The sequence below is a fragment of the Pseudorasbora parva genome, chromosome 21 (genome assembly GCF_024679245.1).
Source record: "Pseudorasbora parva isolate DD20220531a chromosome 21, ASM2467924v1, whole genome shotgun sequence".
In the NCBI taxonomy this organism is placed as follows: Eukaryota; Metazoa; Chordata; class Actinopteri; order Cypriniformes; family Gobionidae; genus Pseudorasbora; species Pseudorasbora parva.
Window position 1 is genome coordinate 23,614,437 of NC_090192.1, and position 20,304 is coordinate 23,634,740.

The 20,304-nt window shown below is 36.9% G+C and overlaps 1 protein-coding gene across 1 annotated transcript; it reads left to right on the top strand.

Annotated features, from left to right (window-relative positions):
• Nucleotides 1-1,468: 1,468 nt before the first annotated feature.
• mtpap (mitochondrial poly(A) polymerase) lies at nucleotides 1,469-13,784 on the top strand. The gene is made up of 9 exons (XM_067429384.1): nucleotides 1,469-1,682; nucleotides 1,908-2,074; nucleotides 2,194-2,421; nucleotides 2,604-2,828; nucleotides 5,201-5,409; nucleotides 7,431-7,657; nucleotides 10,158-10,250; nucleotides 10,450-10,523; nucleotides 10,894-13,784. Exons 1-9 carry the CDS (start codon nucleotides 1,469-1,471, stop codon nucleotides 11,263-11,265), a joined length of 1,809 nt encoding a protein of 602 aa, XP_067285485.1. The 3' UTR covers nucleotides 11,266-13,784.
• Nucleotides 13,785-20,304: the final 6,520 nt, after the last annotated feature.

Below are 20,304 nucleotides of genomic sequence, written 5' to 3' on the forward strand. Positions count from 1 at the left end.
AATAATTTTATTTTCTACTCAAATCTTAAATCAATAGAAAAACAAAAGAGATCAAATTAGTGCAGAATTAACTTTTTGAAAGCATAATTACAACAATATAAATTAAATTAGCACTAAAGCCTAACAATTGTATTTACAATATGATTGTAAAAGGATTGATATTCAACCCCCTTATAGTTCCCCCTTTTTTGGTTTGGGCCACTGCCCCCTTAAAATGTCTGTGCATGGCCCTGGCTAAATCTGATTGACAAGTGTGCAAATCAGTGTTAGGGAAAGTTAATTTTTAAAAGTAATGCATTATGCTTTACTTCCTAAAAAGTTACTGCATTACTTTTTATGGTTTGTTTCTTTTGCACCTGGGCTGGGCTCGCTTGCATGTGACCTGCTGCCATTCTGGAATGCAGAAGTGCAATGATTTTTACTTATTCATATGTTTGTTATGCACCCTACACACCATTTTTACTTATTCATATATGGTTGAATTGGATCATCAACAGTCAGCCGCAAAGTCGTTGGTTAATAAAGTGAGATTAAATGCATATTTGTGTCATTTAACGTAGTCTATTTTGTAACAGTGTCATGAACTGTACAAGGTAGAGCAGAAGGTCTGATTTTGATTGATTTCTTGTTTTTTTTGTTTTTTTGTTTTTTGTTTATTTAACTATTTGGAGAAGGTCTGTTCAAATAGGGGTTATTCAAGTATTGTGTAAAAAGGGTCCATTGTCGTGTATTTGTACATCAAATGAACTTAATCAGCAAACGAGTTTGGAAAATGAACTCTTTATTGATATAACCATGTGTGAAGTAATACAGTTGACTCCTCCTTCAAAATTTGTTTTCTTTGTTAGAGAGACAGAGGATCAGTTATAATTTAATTATTGCAGCTTTGCATAATATTATGAGTTTGCATATCCATTTTGAGGTACTGAGCATCTCCAACACTGGTGCAATTATTATTTTTAGGGAAACACATGGATAGTTCCAGGTCTTGACCGCATTGCATGTCCATATCCATATTACCATGTCCATATTACCACCTAAGGTGTGCCTTAGCTATTTTCTAGTAGGCTATCTAATAATTCCTTACATAACTTACAATGCAATCAAATGGGAAGTCGTCCTTCCCATTTAAAGTTTTAGTATTATTTTACATAGTAGCTACATTTCAGCTTATTCATACATGGTTGAAACAACCTCTTTGTTATACAGGTTATACTTCAGACACTGAAGTGACATGGTAAAGTACAAATATTTTCAGTGTTCTTATCTCTTTTTTCCTTTGCTGAAGTTGTAGCCCTAATCAGAAGGTGTACATTTGCAGAAAGGATGAGAATGAATGACTGGGAATGAATATAAAAATAAGAAATTAAAATCTATAAAAAAATATTTTCAATTAGGTATTTTACAAATTTTGCAATCTCCTGCCTGGGATATTTCGGGGTTTTCCAAACTCGAAACGCAGCACTGCATGTCCATTCATAGCCACCGTAGAGCCAGTGTCTACGCATGCGCCCGTCTCAAATTAACAATGGCGGCCTCCTTTGGCGTGTGTAGGTTACGATTCAGAAGTTTAAGGAGGGTTGAGAGATTTTTTATTGGATTGGAATCCCAAACTCAAAGAAGACTCACTTCAACTATACCAGCAATCAAAGCCCATGCAGGGAAAGATACTGCGAAAGCCGGTAACGTTGATTCTCTGTAAATCTCTAGACATGACATTTATCAAATGATCTCAGTGAATTATTGATGATGACAGCTGTGAAACATAATGCTTTCATCTGTCATTTTATGTTAAATAGAAATACCTCGTTGTCTTCTCGTGGTGAAAATCGTGATGGAAATGACATGTGCATAATCACACCACACTAATTCAAAGCTTCTTTCCACTTGCTTCTCTTGCGTTTTAGTAAAGAAAGCCAATGACAAAACATTTCGAGCAATCCAGGAGGAGAGAAGAGAACGAGCTGAAAGGTCGGTCTTGATCAGCTGTCCGCCAAGGTTCAATGAAAAGAAGTTTTTAGATTACCTGTCTAATCACGGGACAATCAACAAGCATTTCTTCTACAGTAGCTATGTAAGTGTGGAAAAACTGCATTAAGCAATTTAATATCTAGATCTGGACAGGCATGTAATGTTTGAAAGATCGGAATTTGACTGAATTGTTGTGTGTATGATCTGATTCTGTGTCTGTAGGGAGCATATGCAGTTGTTGAATTCTCCAGCAAAGAGAGCATCACCTCGTTGAAGGAGAAAACTAACATACCAGCTGTTGAACATGAAGCTGCGGTGCCTTTCAAATCTCGTCTGCTGTCATTAAAATGGCCAGGCAGTCAGTCGAACAACCAATCCATGCCAAATTTTCAAGAGCAATCCCCTCCATCCATTGGTGACATCACCAAACTGCTCTTGGAAAAGGACAGTGTATGTTGTTCCTGGGCAATATATGTTTTTTAAAAAAAAAATTTAACCAAGACATGATTAGGCTAATGGAAGAGGATTGAAATTGGAATGGGGGATGCAGAAGTTTTGTGTTAGAGATGTTATGTTTCCTTGTTTGTGCTTCAGAAGGACAAACACACATCTACTCTTCATTTCTTCCACAGGTAGATGAGCAACTGATATGTCTGACAGAGGCCTTACAAATCACAGAAGAGAACATCAGTCTGCGCTTCCTCGTTTGTTCTCTGCTTGGAGACATTGCTGGAGCATATTTCCCAGAATGCATCATCAGGCCTTTTGGCTCCACTGTCAACAGCTTTGGCAAACTGGGCTGTGATGTCGACATGATTCTGGACCTTGATGGCATCTATGCAAAAAGCCAGAAAAAGGTCAGTGATGTGGGCGTAGGTTAAGTAGATTGACTCTAGCGATTGAAGTAGAATAGGTCCTCTAGAATTGAATATCCTGCTATTATTTACTCACCCTCATGTCATTCAAAATCTCTATATTACTTTTTCTTCCAGGGAACACAAAAGAAGATATTATGAATGTTGATAACTAAATAGTATATATTAGGGTTTTATAATTAGTTTACCAACAGTTAGTTTACCTTTGATTTTCACTGTACTGACAAAAAACATGGATTTTTTTCTCAAAATATATTTTGTGTTCTGCAAGAGAAAGAATGTGATACATGTTTGAAAGACAAAGATAAGTAAATGATAGCATAAATTTGTTTTGGGTGAACTAGCCCTTTTACTCATTTAGTATCTAATTATTTGTTTTAAAGATCCCATGACATGAAAATTTCACTTTATGAGGTTTTTTAACATTAATATGAGTTCCCTATAGCCTGTGTATGGTCCCCTAGTGACTGGAAATGATGATAGTTGTAAAACAAGCCCTGGGTATCCTGCTCTGCCTTTGAGAAAATGAAAGCTTAGATGGGCCAATCTGGAATCTTCCCTAAATGTCGTCATATGGGGAAAGATTACCTCCCCCTTCTCTGCTTTGCCCGCCCAGAGAATTTAGAGAAAATGGATTTAGTTTTACATTTATTTCAGTCGCAATTTAAGCACAGGCTTTACAAACAGACGTTTACGATATAAATTTGACAGCAACGCCACAAACAGTAAGTCATATTATTCATGTATTGCCTGATCTGTGATCAGTGATTTTTGATGTGTAGCTAATTATTCAAGTTGACGCAGATTTTCTTTCTAAATCGTTTAATACTGTTTATGCATCAGTGAATGAAGCCAGTGACTAACGATCTACTTTACTTTGTTTCTCTTAGTAGCATGAAACAAATGTTATTTAAATTGTAATTAAATCACAGAGAGCGATCAAAGAACACTCTCTTTATAATGTTCGAAGCTGTCAATCATGCGTTGCAATTACACTTGCCCAAACTCCTGTTATAATGAATGACGCTGTTATGCTGCACAACTAAGCTCTTTCTGTATTACTATTGATATTATTGGCTTTGCTGTTAGTTGTGGTAAAAGCATTTTGTGAGAGGAATAGTATTGCAATGATGAGATCACTGCAGCGTTTCATGTGATGAGAAAAGATAAAAAAATAATAATGCTATAATCAAAATGTTAACGATACGTTAATCTCAACAAGTAAAAGTAAAAAAAAAAAAAGTAGTTCGAGAAGGGTTCCAAATGTAATACACATTTCAAATGCAAAGATTTCAGCTAATCAAACCAGTGGGTGTTTACAATGAAGTCTCACAGCAGACACACCCCTTCAAACAGAGCATTTAAGCCAGAGGGCTAAAATCGAGATGAAAAAAAAAAGCCTTTTATTTCTAAATTAGAACATTTTATGATGTAAAAATAATTAACAATACAAGTACACCTCAGGAAACATTATAAAATAATAAAAAACAAATCCACATCATGAAACCTTTAAAATGCTAAATCCTTAAAGATGATTTTAGCAGAATCTTGGGACAGATTCTTCAGATTCTTAACCACACAGCCGGTGGAAAAGAATCGGGATAGGACTCGGGAATCAGAAATCATCAGAAATCATGTTCATGAATGAGATTATTAACGTTACTGTAGAAATAAAGCAGAGCAGGACCGATTGTTGTGGAGCCGAGCAAGGCTGCTGGATCGACAGTTATGCAAACACACCTCACGAGCAGCGGGACTTTTATTATGAAGGGGGACAGTCGCTGGGGCCATTTCGACTTTTCCAGTCATGAGTACGCAGCTCTGTTTATCATATTAGATATATTTAAGAGTGTTTAAAATTATGTTATGATGTTACTGTGTGTGTTTGCTCAGCAGCTGCTGTGACACTTGTTGGACACAGCTAAGAGTAAAGCATTTCTGCCAAATAAGACAGGATAACACAGATATGACTCAATTGACAGGCTACTCCCTCAGACGTCCTGGTTCTTTGGTTAAAATAGCAACTTCTCACAATTTACACATATTTGGAACTCAAATGAACAAAATATATAACACTGGCCTGGTGGTTTTTGGATATTTTACTGCAAAAATCCTATTTAATTTAAGGTTTTGTCTAAGGTTAGTAACTTGTAATTATGTATAATATACTGTAATTACTATAGTAAGTACATGTAGTAACGTGTAACTACGTCACCTTAAAATAAAGTTTTACTTTTTTTTTTTTTCCATGGAACAAAAAGATATTTGAAAGACCCCATTTTATGAGCTTGTGTTGAAGCAATAGCAATGACATCTTCCTTTGTTCATTTCTGCCGCCGTCGTGTTTTATACAGGCCTCAGGACTGTCTCTGGAGTACCAGGTGAAGAGAGGGGCCTCAGAGCGTGCTGTGACCCAGAGCATCCTCTCAGTCATTGGGAAATGCGTAGACCAGTTTGGCCCTGGATGTGTGGGAGTCCAGAACATTCTCCAAGCTCGATGTCCTCTTGTCCGCTTTTCTCACCAACCCTCTGGCTTTCAGTGTGATCTCACTGCTAACAACAGGTAATTCTATATTTTTATAGAATGTGCTGTCTGCTTATTATGCATGTTATGTTGGCATTAAGAGCTGTCTTTATTTTCGGACTCCTGTTCACACTTCCCCAAAACAAATGTCACCACCCTGACGCTTCCTTTTAGAAGGTGATGCACCAGTAATGCAAAGAAACCTGCTTAGCTCTTTTTGTTGTACTGTGTTCCCTGTGGGTTAGAGAGGGGTATTCCCTGATGTGTATATTGTTTGCCCATACATGCATAATGAGAAACCTATTTCAAGAACGTATTTGTCCTTGAATGATTGATGGTGTTATGCACACAGAACAAAGAACAATCTTTTGCAATTGGTCAACACGAAATGCACTGTTGTTATTATCAAAGATTTTTGTTAAATATTTACTTTCTATTTAAATCTGAAGTGTTTGCACCCCTAGCACTGCAAATTATAATAATTTTAACATTTTTTATCTGTATATTAAACCAGTCGTATTACACGGTTCTGTGGAATACTTGATTCTGATTGGTCAATCGTGCATTTCAGCGGTATGTTATTCCCAGATAACAACCGCAAAAACTGAATTGCACAGTGCTCATCCGGGTACTACGAGTTATCTTGACCGGTACTACTTCTATGCTTAACGCTGGCGCCATCTTGTGGCTGTTTAATACTTAATCGCCATGGGTTACAATGGAAGACTTAAAGGCGGGTTTCCTTTATAAAGTTTAAAATATGGATATTTTTCTTGCACAAACGCATCGTTTCGAATCATAAGGCTCTATTAACCCATCGGAGCCGTGTGGAGCACGTTATTTTACGGACAGCTGCATTTTTTTATGGACATCAAACTACTGCTTGGATTAACATTAGCCTGGAGTTTTTAAATATAACTCCGATTGTATTTGTCTGAAAGAAGAATGTCATATACACCTATGATTATTTTAGGGTGATTAATCATAGGCTTGGTTTCATTTTTGGGTGAACTAACCCTTTCAGCATTCATTTTCAACATTTTGCATATAGTAAAAACAAATCTTCAGCAATAGATAAAGGCTTAACGCAGTTTGGAACTGTTTTTCTTCACAGAAGCTTTGCGTAAGAGCTAATAAAATATTTAATCTCAAGACAATATTTTGTGTCTAATTTATTTTAGACTAGTAGCCGTGTAATAAGCGGGATAATGTACACCCAGCCGGTTGTTATCGCAGAATAAACCCCTTCAGAGTGATGCAAGACGCATCTGTCCCACTCTGTCTGGGTTTATTCTGTGATAACAACCGGCTGGGTGTACATTATCCCTTACATAAGTCACATGTATATTTGTGGCAATAGCCAACAATACATTGTATGGGTAAAAATTATACATTTTTCTTTATGGCAAAAATCATTAGGATATTAAGTAAAGATCATGTTCCATGAAGACATTTTGTAAAAATTAAAAAGCCTCAGTTTTCACAGTCCACACTACGACGCGAAGACGGCATTTTCAAATTTATCCGCTTTGGAGAGCGTTTTCAAAACGATACGTTTTCATTGACTTAAAACGCAGTCTCAGTGTGGACGGAAGGCCAAAACGGAGAGAAAAATATACGTTTTCAAATGAAAACGTATATTTCAAATGAAAACGTATTAGTGTGGACATGGCCTTTGTCTTTGTCTGATCACCGCTATACAACCTGTGAGTCTTCCCGTTGTACTTTGAGTTTGAGTCATGTATGCCCTTTTAAGTATTATTCATTAAAGACTTCCTTTGACATATACCTGTTCCTGTCTGTACCTTCCTGCTGGAGCCAAAACGTAACACTAATGTCAAATATACATTGATTTGGTTTCTTCTTTAAATAAAAAAAGTAATTAAAAAAATGTGTGGTTTTAACTAAAACTAAATTAGAAACAATGGAAAACACGATTACAAATTTGATTAATTGTGTAGCCTTACTGTGATGTCATGTGAGTAATTAATAAATCATTAATAATAAATATTGCAACAAAAAATAAGAATTGGTAAATTTAGATTTCTTGCTTTTCTCAGGGTGGCGATGAAGAGCTCAGAACTGCTTTTTCTCTATGGGCAGCTGGATCCTCGTGTACGGCATCTGGTGTTCAGTGTTCGGTGCTGGGCTCGGGTTCATAGCATCACAAGCAGTATTCCAGGAGCCTGGATCACCAACTTCTCCTTAACGGTCATGGTAGTCTTCTTTCTACAGCAGAGGAGTCCTCCCATACTGCCCACACTGGACCGACTGAAGGAACTGGCAGGTATACACAATTGTACTTTTACAGACATGCTGTTGTGTTTTGTATTATACTGCCGTATAGAGGCAAAAAACAGCACCTACACATGTGGTCAACATTTAGTTATGACTGAAATTGGGTCTCTTAGATGATGATATGCCCTGTGACACATGAGTTTGGCTCAACTGTGCTCAGATTCAGAGAAAACTGAGTGTGAAAATAACATTGAAACAATCAGAACGGTTGGTGTTTTACCTTTATAGAGAACGGGTTAAGATGTGTCAGTGGGTACGCCCCCTATTCTAGAAAACTGTGTATACTTTTTATCATGTGACCATACACTTTAAAAGTTTGGGGTCAGTAAGGTTTTTTAAAATATATTACTACATTTTACTCTACAATTGCAAAACATCTTACGCTGCATAATATAAGACAAATTGTTTATTGTGTAACAACCATTTTTTTTATAAATCATAGTTTATGTCCCTATGATATATCCATTTTGAAATATAATTAGAGAGCATCTGAAGCGGCATGGGCACCCTGACTGGTCTGCAGCTATGCAGCCGCTATATGCAACAAACTATTGTATTCTGACATCTTTCTATTAGAACCAGCATTGACTTCAGACCACACGGGTCAGCCTTCACTTCCCACGAGAGACAACGAGCCTTGCCCACCCATGACACTGTCACCAGTTCACCACTGTTCCTTTCTTGGACCACTTTTGACAGATACCGACCACTATAGACCGGGAACACCCCATTAGTTTTTGAGATGCTCTGACCCCGTCAGCTAGCCATCACTATATATATATATACACAGGTCCTTCTCAAAAAATTAGCATATGTGATAAAAGTTTTCCATAATCTTCCAAAATTCTTTCATATATTTTAGATTCATTGCACACCAACTGAAAATTTCAGGTCTTTTATTGTTTTATTATTGATGATTTTAGCATACAGCTCATGAAAACCCAAAATTCCTATCTCAAAAAAATTAGCATATTTCATCCGACCAATAAAAGAAAAGTGTTTTTAATACAAAAAATGTCAACCTTCAAATAATTATGTTATGCAGTTATGCACTCAATACTTGGTCGGGAATCCTTTTGCAGAAATGCCTGCTTCAATGCGGCGTGGCATGGAGGCGATCAGCCTGTGGCACTGCTGAGGTGTTATGGAGGCCCAGGATGCTTCGATAGCGGCCTTAAGCTCATCCAGAGTGTTGGGTCTTGCGTCTCTCAACTTTCTCTTCACAATATCCCACAGATTCTCTATGGGGTTCAGGTCAGGAGAGTTGGCAGGCCAATTGAGCATAGTAATACCATGGTCAGTAAACCATTAAACAGTGGTTTTGGCACTGTGAGCAGGTGCCAGGTTGTGCTGGAAAACGAAATCTTCATCTCCATAAAGCTTTTCAGCAGATGGAAGCATGAAGTCCTCCAAAATCTCCTGATAGCTAGCTGCATTGACCCTGCCCTTGATAAAACACAGTGGACCAACACCAGCAGCTGACATGGCACCCCAGACCATCACTGACTGTGGGTACTTGACACTGGACGTCAGGCATTTTGGCATTTCCTTCTCCCCAGTCTTCCTCCAGACTCTGGCACCTTGAAATGTCTTTCTGTGTCTTACCCTCTCTCTTTGAGGGTGTCAATGATGGCCTTCTGGACAGCAGTCAGGTCGGCAGTCTTACCCATGATTGCGGTTTTAAGTAATGAACCAGGCTGTGAGTTTTTAAAAGCCTCAGGAATCTTTTGCAGGTGTTTAGAGTTAATAAGTTGATTCAGATGATTAGGTTAATAACTCGTTTAGAGAACCTTTTCATGATATGCTAATTTTTTGAGATAGAAATGTTTGGCTGTATGCCAAAATCATCAGTATTAAAACAATAAAAGACCTGAAATATTTCAGTTGGTGTGCAATGAATCTAAAATATATGAAAGTTTCATTTTTATCATTACATTATGGAAAATAATGAACTTTATCACAATATGCCAATTTTTTGAGAAGGACCTGTATATGTATGTGTGTATCTCTCTCTCTCTCTCTCTCTCTCTCTCTCTCTCTCTCTCTCTCTCTCTCTCTCTCTCTCTCTCTCTCTCCTCTCTCTCTCTCTCTCTCATCTCTCTCTCTCTCTCTCTCTCTCTCTCTCTCTCTCTCTCTCTCTCTCTCTCTCTCTCTCTCTCTCTCTCTCTCTCTCTCTCTCTCTCTCTCCTCTCTCTCTCTCTCTCTCTCTCTCTCTCTCTCTCTCTCTCTCTATATATATATATATATATATAATATATATATATATCCTAGACCAAAGTTTTTTATGAGATACTGTCTCATTTCTGTGACCCCAGAAAATTTGGCATACATCATACTATATGGCTGTCCCCTGAGTCGACTGTCTACACACACACAATTATTGTTTCTTGTCTTCCAGGGGCAAGAACACTGATGCCACTATAATGATCCATTTCTATATTGAAGGCCACTCACATTATATTTATTTTTTGTGTGTGTGAACTTTCCAGGACCATCGGATAAGTGTGTCATTGAGGGTAATGACTGCACTATTGTCAGTGACCTTAGCAAAATTGCACTGCAGAACAATACAGACACATTAGGTGAGTGCATAGATTGTTCTCATAATTTACACAAACTTGATGAAAGCTTTTACCTTTTCACCCTTAGACAGATGGCTAATTTCTGTTGTGCATTTCTGTAATGCTTCAATAATGCATTTCATTTTTACTGATAGTTAATGCCATTAAAAAAAATTAATGCTGTTTATTTTTCTGTTGTTTTAATTTTTTTCGTGCACAGCGACACTGTTGCAGGAATTCTTCGAGTTTTATGGCAATTTTCCCTTCAACAAGGCATCGATCAACATTAGGAAGGTGAGTCATCCACCGATGACATGTGCATGCATGCGCAAACTCCCAGAGGACACTGCTGACGTCTTAGCAGACCATCCACAAACGCCCACCAGAGGGCAGTGTATATATATTTAGTCAATTCAAAGAAAGTGTCTGGTACTGCAGTGGACACAGATATATACAGTAAGGTCCAGAAGTCTGTGACCATTAGTGAAAATATCTTTTTGTGTTTTTGTTATACCTGAATACCTTTTTTTGTAGCATATTATATCAGCATAACAATTTGTGTGAAAATGCTGATGCGACTAATGTGTCTGTCTATCTGTGCATGCACAGTATGTGTTTAAATATTTGAAGACTTCAATATTCTGCTTTATATCCCTTTCACTAGGGAAAGGAGCAGACCAAACCGGAAACAACAGCTTTGTATATCCAGAATCCATTTGAAACCACTCTTAACGTTAGCAAGAACGTTAATGCAACACAGCTAGAACGTTTCGTGAAACTCTGTCAAGAAAGTGCATGGCTTTTTCAGAAGGGGGATATTCTTAACCGAAGTTCTAGCGAATCGGCTGAGTCTGTCTTGCCGTGGGGGTTCACTGCGCTTCTCCTTCCTTCAGTCACCTCTGGAGCAGGGGTGAAAAGTCGCAGGAAGAGAAAACTGGAACCAGCTAGTTCAAGAATAAAGAACCTGTTAGACTCTCTGAAGATTAAAGGTGCCGAAACAGTTTCAAAGAAGGGAAGTGCGAACTCTAGTAGGTGATGTGCTCAATAAGTCTCTCACCCAATAAGAGAAAAGCCTTCTTGGGAGCAAATGCGACTGAACGACATGCCCAGAGATTGGAACAAATGTGAAGTTTATAAATTTCTACAGTCAGAATCTGTAAGTCTTTAAAGAAATGTTAAGAAATAAACTCAATTTTCGTTCCACTAAAGTATTTCACATGAAAGAGAAACTTTGTAGATCCCAACATGATATAACGTAGGAAGAAGAGGTCCACTGCGGTCTTTGACTCCTAGAAAAATGGAGCTTAATGGTTGTTGTGTTGATCTGATAACAGCAATCATTACAGTTTCCACAGAAGTTGAGCAGAACCTCTAAACACTAAACAGCTTGCATGGAACTGCTGTGATTGTTAGATCACACACAGACTCCATCTTCTCTGCGTTGCATTACCAATCTAATGACTTCATGTAAAAGCAAAGGTCATCACATCAATATCACAATATTGTGATAGGTACAGAAAGAATAAACATTCACTGTCAACTAGTGTACATAATATTTTATAAGATATTAAAACAAAGGATTTACAATCAGACCATTACTGTTTGTTTCTTCTTGGGCTTCTTTATCTTTTCGTCCTTCTAAAAATGAAGTGATCGCTTCATAAACTTTGGGATCCTGTTTCCGCTACAGGGTAAACAAAGTTTTTGTGGCTTTATTTCTCAGAATTGAGACTTAATTTCTCATAATTGTGTATTTTTGGTCTTGCGACATGACCTTAAATCTCACAAATGCCACTTAATTTGTTGTTATTGTGTCTTTATAACTATATATCTCACAATTGCGACTTTGACATTTGCTAAATTATTTCTCATTTTTGCAATGTACTTTCTCTCGATTGATGAATTGTGACTTTATATCTCAAAAAGTGACTTGATGTCTTACAATGTGAACTTTAACTTTCTCACATTTGGACAATTTCTCACAACTGCAACAATTTTCCCTTTTCCTTAAGACTTTATACCTCACAATGAGACTTGCTATATTGTCAATGTGACCTTATATCTCACAATTGCACTTTTTTGGCTTTATTTCTTTTGATTCTGACTTTATTTTTCATGGATGAGAATTAATTTCCCATAATTGTGCCTCCAATGTCACCTTATGTCTCACATTTGCTGCTTGTCATTGAGACTATACTTTATTTCTTCCATAATAAACTGGAAGGTAGTGTGCGAAGACATGGGAAAGGTGAAGAACTATAGCTCTTTGTTGGTAAGGGCAGGAAACAGATAGTGAGTAGATTGTTGGAGAATGTTGGCAAATAGAGAGGAAATACGCTTTGAGTCTGTATTACAGGACAAGTACTACTAGGGGAAGCAAAATAGTGGGAGAGGATGAAAGAGTGTAAGGTCTCATGGGAGTGCTGGTTAGTTGTAATGTTCCTGACTGTTTTACCGCTCAACGTGATGAGGTCACAGGTCAAAGGGTATACTTGAAACACTTTCTCTTAACCTTACCACTTCCACTGAGAGCCAGAAAACAACACAGACTTTAAACCATGCATCTGAATTGAGTTTAAACTTAAGTGGCTATATATGAGAACACAAGGAAAGCCATGGTTCTCTTAGACAGGCGAAGGATGGATTGATAGAGGAAGTAATAAGTAATCTATAGCCTTATGAGCTTGTATGTGGGTGGCACCAACTCATCTCTAACTTAATACTTCATAAGGGTTCTTACAGTCACAGTACACACAATGACAGCATACGACATGCGGAGCTGCTAATGCGATTTTGAGTAGAACATCTGAACTAAACCTGATGACAGTCTGAGGTTGGTGACTGTGTTCTTTGCCCAGTTGTTTGTGTTGCAATTTAGTCATTTTCTCTTCCCAACTTTTCATGTGCATTTTGATTTTCTGTTATAGAGTTGTTCTTAGTAAATGCTCTTCGTTCCTAATTGTGCAATCTAAATACAGTTAATTTACTTTTGTTTGTTCTGTATTGTATGTATTTTTTCCAAGTAGGGGCATCAGTAATTTTAATTGTTTGCTTCAAGAGTTTGAAAAGTTTGGGGTTGGTAGTTGTCTTAATAATAAGGTTTTTGAAAGAAGTCTCTTATTCTCACATGCATTTATTTCATCAAAATTGCGGTCACACTTCTCCAATTCTCACTATTAACTAGTTGTTTATAGCATGATTCCTAAGATATTGGTTGTTTATTAGTAGCCTACTTATAAAGCATATATTAATGTCTTATTTTGCATGACCTTCAGTACTAATCCTACCCAATAGGCTACTAAACGTAACTACCTTACTAACTATTAATAAGCAGTCATTAGGAGTTTCTTGAGGTAAAAGTTGTATTAATGGCGAGAATTGGACCCTAACCCTAATCTAAAGTGTGACCAAAAAAAGTTAAACAGTAATATTGTAAAACATTTATTTTAAATTGTAATATTTTTTTCAGCCATTACTTCAGTGTCGCATGATCCTTCAGTCACTCTTATATTGTAATATTGCTAAAGAAAAAAATCGTATTATTAGTGTGAAAAAATTTTGTGTTGCTTAATATTTTGTGGGTACAAACTGCACAACGATGTTTTTTTTTCAGGATTCTTTGACCAATAGAAAAGTATAAAGAACAGCATTCATATGAAATATTTTTTGTAACCATGTCACTAAACCTGAATACGTTTGCAAAACGCAAAATAAAATTAAATTAAAAAAAGAGTAAGTAAGAGATAAGCAGAACTTGCAGATATTTATTTTGTACATTTTAATTACTCTTGAAATATGAGTACACTTATTGACACATCTAACTTAAAATGTTTGTTACCTCAATGAGAATTATTTTATTACTATTAACTTAGCTAGCTTTAACAAGCTAATTCATAAAATGCTTACTTGCTAACATGATAACAATAGCATGGCATGATATTGCATAACATTTAACATACTTTCTCTCAAATCAAGCTGCATGCACCACTTGTCGTTATGATGGGAACTCACCAAAAAACAACAACATATTAGCATAAACATTAAACTCCCACTTAACATTAATCTTGTACAAAAAAAAACATTAGCACTTTAGCATTTACTGTCCCTTTCGAGTTCCTTTGGCAAAACATGCTGGGAAATAGATATTCCAGCCAAGTTTCAGTTAAACGTAAATTTGGTTAAATTAAAATACTTTCATAACTCAAAACAATGAAAGTAAAATGTACTTAAAATATATCAGTTCTGTGAACTTGAAAGAAAAAGGGAGTGGTGATAAGTTTGACTGAACTCATTTGTTTAATTTAAGTTTGTTCCAGTATTTTGAGCATTTGGGTTTACAGTGTGGCAGTTGTGATCAATTTATAGTGGTAATTTCAGTAACACTTTAGAATGGGGAACACATATTCACTATTAACTACGACTTTTGCTAGCCTGACAAGCCAGACCCACATCAAGATGTTTGTTTCAATGACTTCAGTGCCGTTCTTTTCTCAGAGAAAAGTTAACTCCAAGTCTTCCAGAGTCGCGGTCAAAGATAATTCGAATGACCGCCGTTCGCCAGCATCTTTGTTGACTAGAAGCACGCAAGCGCATCTCCGTCGTCATTATGTTAAGCCTCGCCCACCGACTCTATACACGATGTGATTGGCCCGTCAAAAGCTTGGCGTTTACAGCTCAGAAGGGTATTGAGAGTTTCTAGACGACACTCGCGGGCAGATTAGATTTGCTGCCGCTAGGGTGCGTCTAGATTTCTAGGCTAGACTTTTGCCTCAATAAACTCCTTATTTACTACTTAGGTAGTTTGTGTAGCATTTAAGTTTAGGTATTGGGTAGGATTAAGGGATGTAGAATAAGGTCATGCAGAATAAGACATTATTATGTGCTTTATAAGTGCTAATAAATAGCCAATATCCATGCATGCTAATAAGCAATAGTTAATAGTAAATAACTGAGTATATAGTATTTCTTTACCCAAAAAAAGGTTTCACTCACCCTAAAACTTTTGAATGCTATGTTTATAACCAGATCTATCAATTTTGTAAACTGAAATATAACCAATATAAACCATTATTTCGGTTTGTCCATGAAACTTAACCTCCAGTGTGTTTGTTCGGCCTCTGAGGCAGCAGACGGTTGAGGCTTCCGCTGGGTGTAATACTTGTCAGGTTACCCTACAAAAAAAAATGTTTCACCCTGCTGCCAAACTAAACAAACTCCTTTTGAATATGATGATTATTTCCTGAAATGATGATGGTTATGACCCTGGCTCCAGTCGAGATGTGCTTTAGTCATTTTCTCCAACTGTTTTCAGTACAACCCATAGAGTATGTTTGCTTTTGAGTACGTACAAAATATATACTCTCATTCTTTCTCTTGCTCCCCCAACTTATTCTTGGCTCTAGGTTTTTCTCCTGAGCCTGAAAGAAAAACAGAAAGGTGGCTTGAGGGTTTGAAAAACACGGGGGATTTGCAGGAAAAACAACATGAAATGAAAATGGTCTTGGCTTTGCCTTCTTAGTGGAATTTCGGTCAAAACCTGTGCTATTTACAACCTCTTTAGCGGATTGTGCAATTTACCATTTTGAAGCTTTTGATATCTATACAATTCTCCAGATATTATGTTACACCTTTCCAGGCAGTGATTTGACACTTTACTTTAATGTGTCCACAACCGATAAGCATCAATTGTTAATGTCAGACTATAATCACATGATCTAAATTTCTCATTTGGTATCATTCACACCCAGGCATAATCTAACTTCCTTTTCCTTCTCGGGTCCATTGTCCGAGTTGCTATAGTCCTTTCCCACTCCACACATTGCCATTCGTTTGCCATGTAGTACCAAAACACATGGGTCGTCCTTCCCCATGTCCCCTCTTTCTCTCTCTCAATCTTTCCCTGTCTGAGAGGTCACTGTCTCTAAATCTGTTCTATTGCCTTTCCTCCTCTTGCTGCTGCTTTTTCCCAAAGCACCTCATGGATCAAATGAATCTGAGAAAGCTTCTGACACAGTTCTTTTCCCCATCGGAAGCGCTGCGCCAGCCAATAGCATTAGCTCAGTAAACTGCTGGAAAGTCCTGCCCTGTTGTTGTTTTTAGCTAGCTTGAGCACACACACACGCACACACACAGAAGTTCGGTTATCAGAATGGGCCTCTGTGTGTACACCCACAATTCCCATTGTTTTAGTTCTCTACCTCAGCAAGGCTTAATTGAGCCTGGCACCAAAACTCGACCTCAGTGGAACGATAGAGCCATGCCGGTCGATGGCATTTCTCTCTCTTTCTCTTTCACTCTCTCATCTACTGTTCTGGTGCCTAGGGCCTGGCTGCAATACAGTCAGCACTAACACAATATGGGTGTCTGGAAAGACTTCCATTTACTGCAACAGACCTGTCTCTGTTTAGAACTTGTCAGTCAACAGTTACTAATGAGGGGTGAAAACTGCTAACTGGACCTTGCACAAATGAACACACACACTTTGGAATCACATATTTGGGTTTTGCTAGCTATAAAGCGATTAGAGATTTGGGTTTCATCTTATATTATCATTGTTCATAGTGTGTGTGTAGTGTTCAAAAGTTTGTTGTCTGTATGATATTTTGTATTACTATCACCAAATCCGTTGTGCTGGATTTCTTGTTTGCCTGCACATGAAAAACTTTGCTTGGTTAACCCCATATGCACTCTGTGTTTCATTTACTTTGATTTATCTCATGCTGTGATATCACAGGTTTTTTTATTGTGCAGGGTGGGTAATAAACATAAGTTTTTCTGAGTACTACTGACCTTTTTGTATTTATGGCTATGATATAAGGTAGGGAACTTAGGGGAAGGAGAAATTTGGAAATTGAAGTATTGTTATTCAGACCTAAGACAGTTTGTTTTTAGCCACCAGTTTTTCCTCACTGTATGTGTGTCTTATTACACCACGAAAACTAGAAACACATGCTTGAAGTTTGATTACATGAGCATCTGATTGCTATCAGTTTGAGTAAATTAGAATTTTATTCCTCAAACACACTGGAGCATCAGCATGAGCCTTTCCATGAATATTGGGTTCCATCAGTAGTGCTGAATCCATGCGTAATGACATTCATTCCTGGAACTATAAACTCTATGATCTGTCTCTGCTAAAACTATTAGAGAAAAGCAGCAGCTCTCTTTTTCCCCTTTTTCATTACTGAAAAACACAACAGTAGGACCCTTTTCATCTTTTAAACATCTTCACATCACACTTGGGGAATTGTAGGGACATTTTTCTCCCACTCTCCTCTCTTTAGGTGTGTGAGTAGGAGTTTATTACTAGCAAGATTATGCCTTCAAACCCTTTTAATGCATTAATAGGAGCAGAGTTGACAGTAATCTTTGTAATTAATCATTTAATTTAGGATTTGGTTATGAATTATTAAAATCCTTTCGAATGTTTCCCTGCATTTCTGGAACATAATTTCTTGAGTTATTTTTATTGTATAATGTTGCCTGATGTGCAATTTATGTTTTAAGGATTTTTACATCAAAAATAGTCATCTAGAAATAAAAAGGCCATTTACTACCCTGATTTTAGCCTTCTGATTTGAACGCTCAGTTTGAAGGGGCATGTTTGTATTAATAGTTAATAATTAATAGTTAGAAAGGTAGTTTTTGTAGCATTTAAGTTTAGGGTATTGGATAGGATTAAGGGATGTAGAATAAGGCAATAATATGTGCTTTATAAGTACTAATAAACAGCCAAAGTCAAAATTTATGCATAATAAGCAACTAGTTAATAGCAAGAATTGAAACAAAATAATAATAATAATAATAATAGATTTTATTTATAATGCACTTTTCATTCCGAAGAATCTCAAAGTGCAAAATAAAAATAAAATGTTACCAAATTATTTTACTACGTTTTTACTATTATAGCGGTCAAGATTAACTAATCATAAAGTGTTGATTGTAGCATATTTAGTTCTACTCCCATTGCATGAAAGGTTGCAGTGATCACGAATGATGTAGTGATCTTGTCATTGCAACTTTCTGCACTCACACGAATGCTTTCATCATGCGAACACAATGTAAATAAGAGATTCATTGTGCAATGTAGACAGCGTCATTGATTATAACGGGAGTTTTAGAGAGAATCCAGAACTCAGCCACTAATAAACTCGCTCTGTGTGACTGTCAGCTCCAATGGTTAACACTTCCCTCTGGTCATTTTGACCTGAAAAGTGTTCATCAGAGTCGTCCGAGACACTAGGTCTTTTGTCACACGTAAACACACAATTTTTTTTTTTGAGTTTTGTGTTTGAAATTTTAAAAAGTAACAAATCCTTCCCTTGCAGGATAATTTGAATGCGAGGAATGCAAAATTCAAACTAAAAATGCTAAAACTTTACCAAAAATTAATAATTATGTCTACATGTGTATCTGAATCATAGACTGTAAAACAATATGGACGTAGTGTCCGTAACGTCACCCATAGGATTCTGCAGAGCAGTTTTGAAGCGTAAAGTAGAGACGAGCTGGCTGTTGCCGTCTCGGCAAAGCATTATCTAATTTCACGCCCGGATAACAGAAAATGGGCAAAGAGGCAGGATGTGGGTGGAGCTGAGAGGATGCAATGACTAACAGACAGCGGATAAATGGCTATCCACCTGTCACTCAAAGTGGCCACGGCCTTAATTATGCAGAATTTTAGAGAAGGGTCCAGCTGCAGCTTTCCCGTCATCAAACAAGAACGCCTATTGGGCGTTCCTGGTAGCGTCTCATCGACCAATCGTGATGAGTTTCTTAAGGCGCATGGGTATGATGTCATATGCGTTATTTTTCCCCCCAAACCAGTTCAGCGGAAATGCCCTGCAACCGATTCTTCTTCATTTGCCATGCCATTCACAATAACGATTGCCTACACCCAACCCTAATCTCTAAACCTACCCATCTCAAGAAACATTCTGCATTTTTACATTTTCAAAAAAACGTAGTTTAGTATGTTTATAAATCCATTTACATTGTGGACAGACACATAATGGTTCATTTCGGCGTAGACATACACTTGGAATCACACACACATATAATGGTCTGTTTCATGCGGAATCACACGCGTGGACATACACGCGGATAAGCTCAAAATGCTCAATAAGCTCAAAACTTGGCTTTAGAAAGTGGCGTGTATGTTTATGCAAAGTCATGATGTCGTTGCAAGATGCTAGATCTTTAGATTTTGAAGCTTCTGTTTGAGAAAAACTAACTAGAAAATGTTGAACATATTAATCCAGATGTTGACAGCTAGCAGTTCAGACGAAGAGGCGAAGAAGAAGAAGGGGGTGTTCCAGTCTGCGAAAACGGTAACCACCACCAGCACGATAACGCTTATTTTTGGTAGCATTTCGATGATATTGGAATTTTAAGGCTTAATCTAATGTAAACTAATAAGTTATTTTAAAAAATCACCCCCCTCACAGTTGTCATGAAGGGCAAAATTAGCCTTAAAACCAAAATAAACTTCAAAAATAGATAGAAAACAAATATTTAAATTACATTAAATAAGCTGGACAAAACAAAGTATACATTTAGGGCTTTGGGTCATTTTGACACAGGGAAAGGATTTACAACACTAGTAACAATTGTTAAAAAAATGTAACACTTTCTATATATAATTTAATCACTATTAATCAATTTAAATAACAGATTATTTATGATACAATGTGAAGATGTATGTTTAGTCACTTAGATGATTTACTGCCGCATAAACGGCAATAAATGTGTAACTTTTAACTAGACAAAACTATTATATAACATACAGAAATCAAAGATTAGGCTTTAGCATCAACACAGTTACTTGCATGTTGTGGCATAACTTTTTATTATCTATATCTTACAGTAAAATTCTTTTTACAAAGTCTGCAACGAAATTGCGACTGATTTACTAAAGAATCCAAAATAAAATGTATCGAACAAACAAATATTGCTCTACGGAGACATTCACATAGTTGAAAATAAATAAGCACTATCTTAGCATTAGCATCCTTTGTAAGGTTATTTTTAGTGATTCTGTCACTCAAAATAAATTTGAGTGAATCCAGTGATTCTG

Excerpts from the sequence above, each read along its gene's own strand:
- mtpap (XM_067429384.1), top strand. The coding sequence starts at position 1,469 with ATGTCCATTCATAGCCACCGTAGAGCCAGTGTCTACGCATGCGCCCGT. Across the intron at positions 7,658-10,157 it reads CCGACTGAAGGAACTGGCAG|GACCATCGGATAAGTGTGTC; the intron begins GTATACACAATT and ends TGAACTTTCCAG. Across the intron at positions 10,251-10,449 it reads GAACAATACAGACACATTAG|CGACACTGTTGCAGGAATTC; the intron begins GTGAGTGCATAG and ends TTTCGTGCACAG.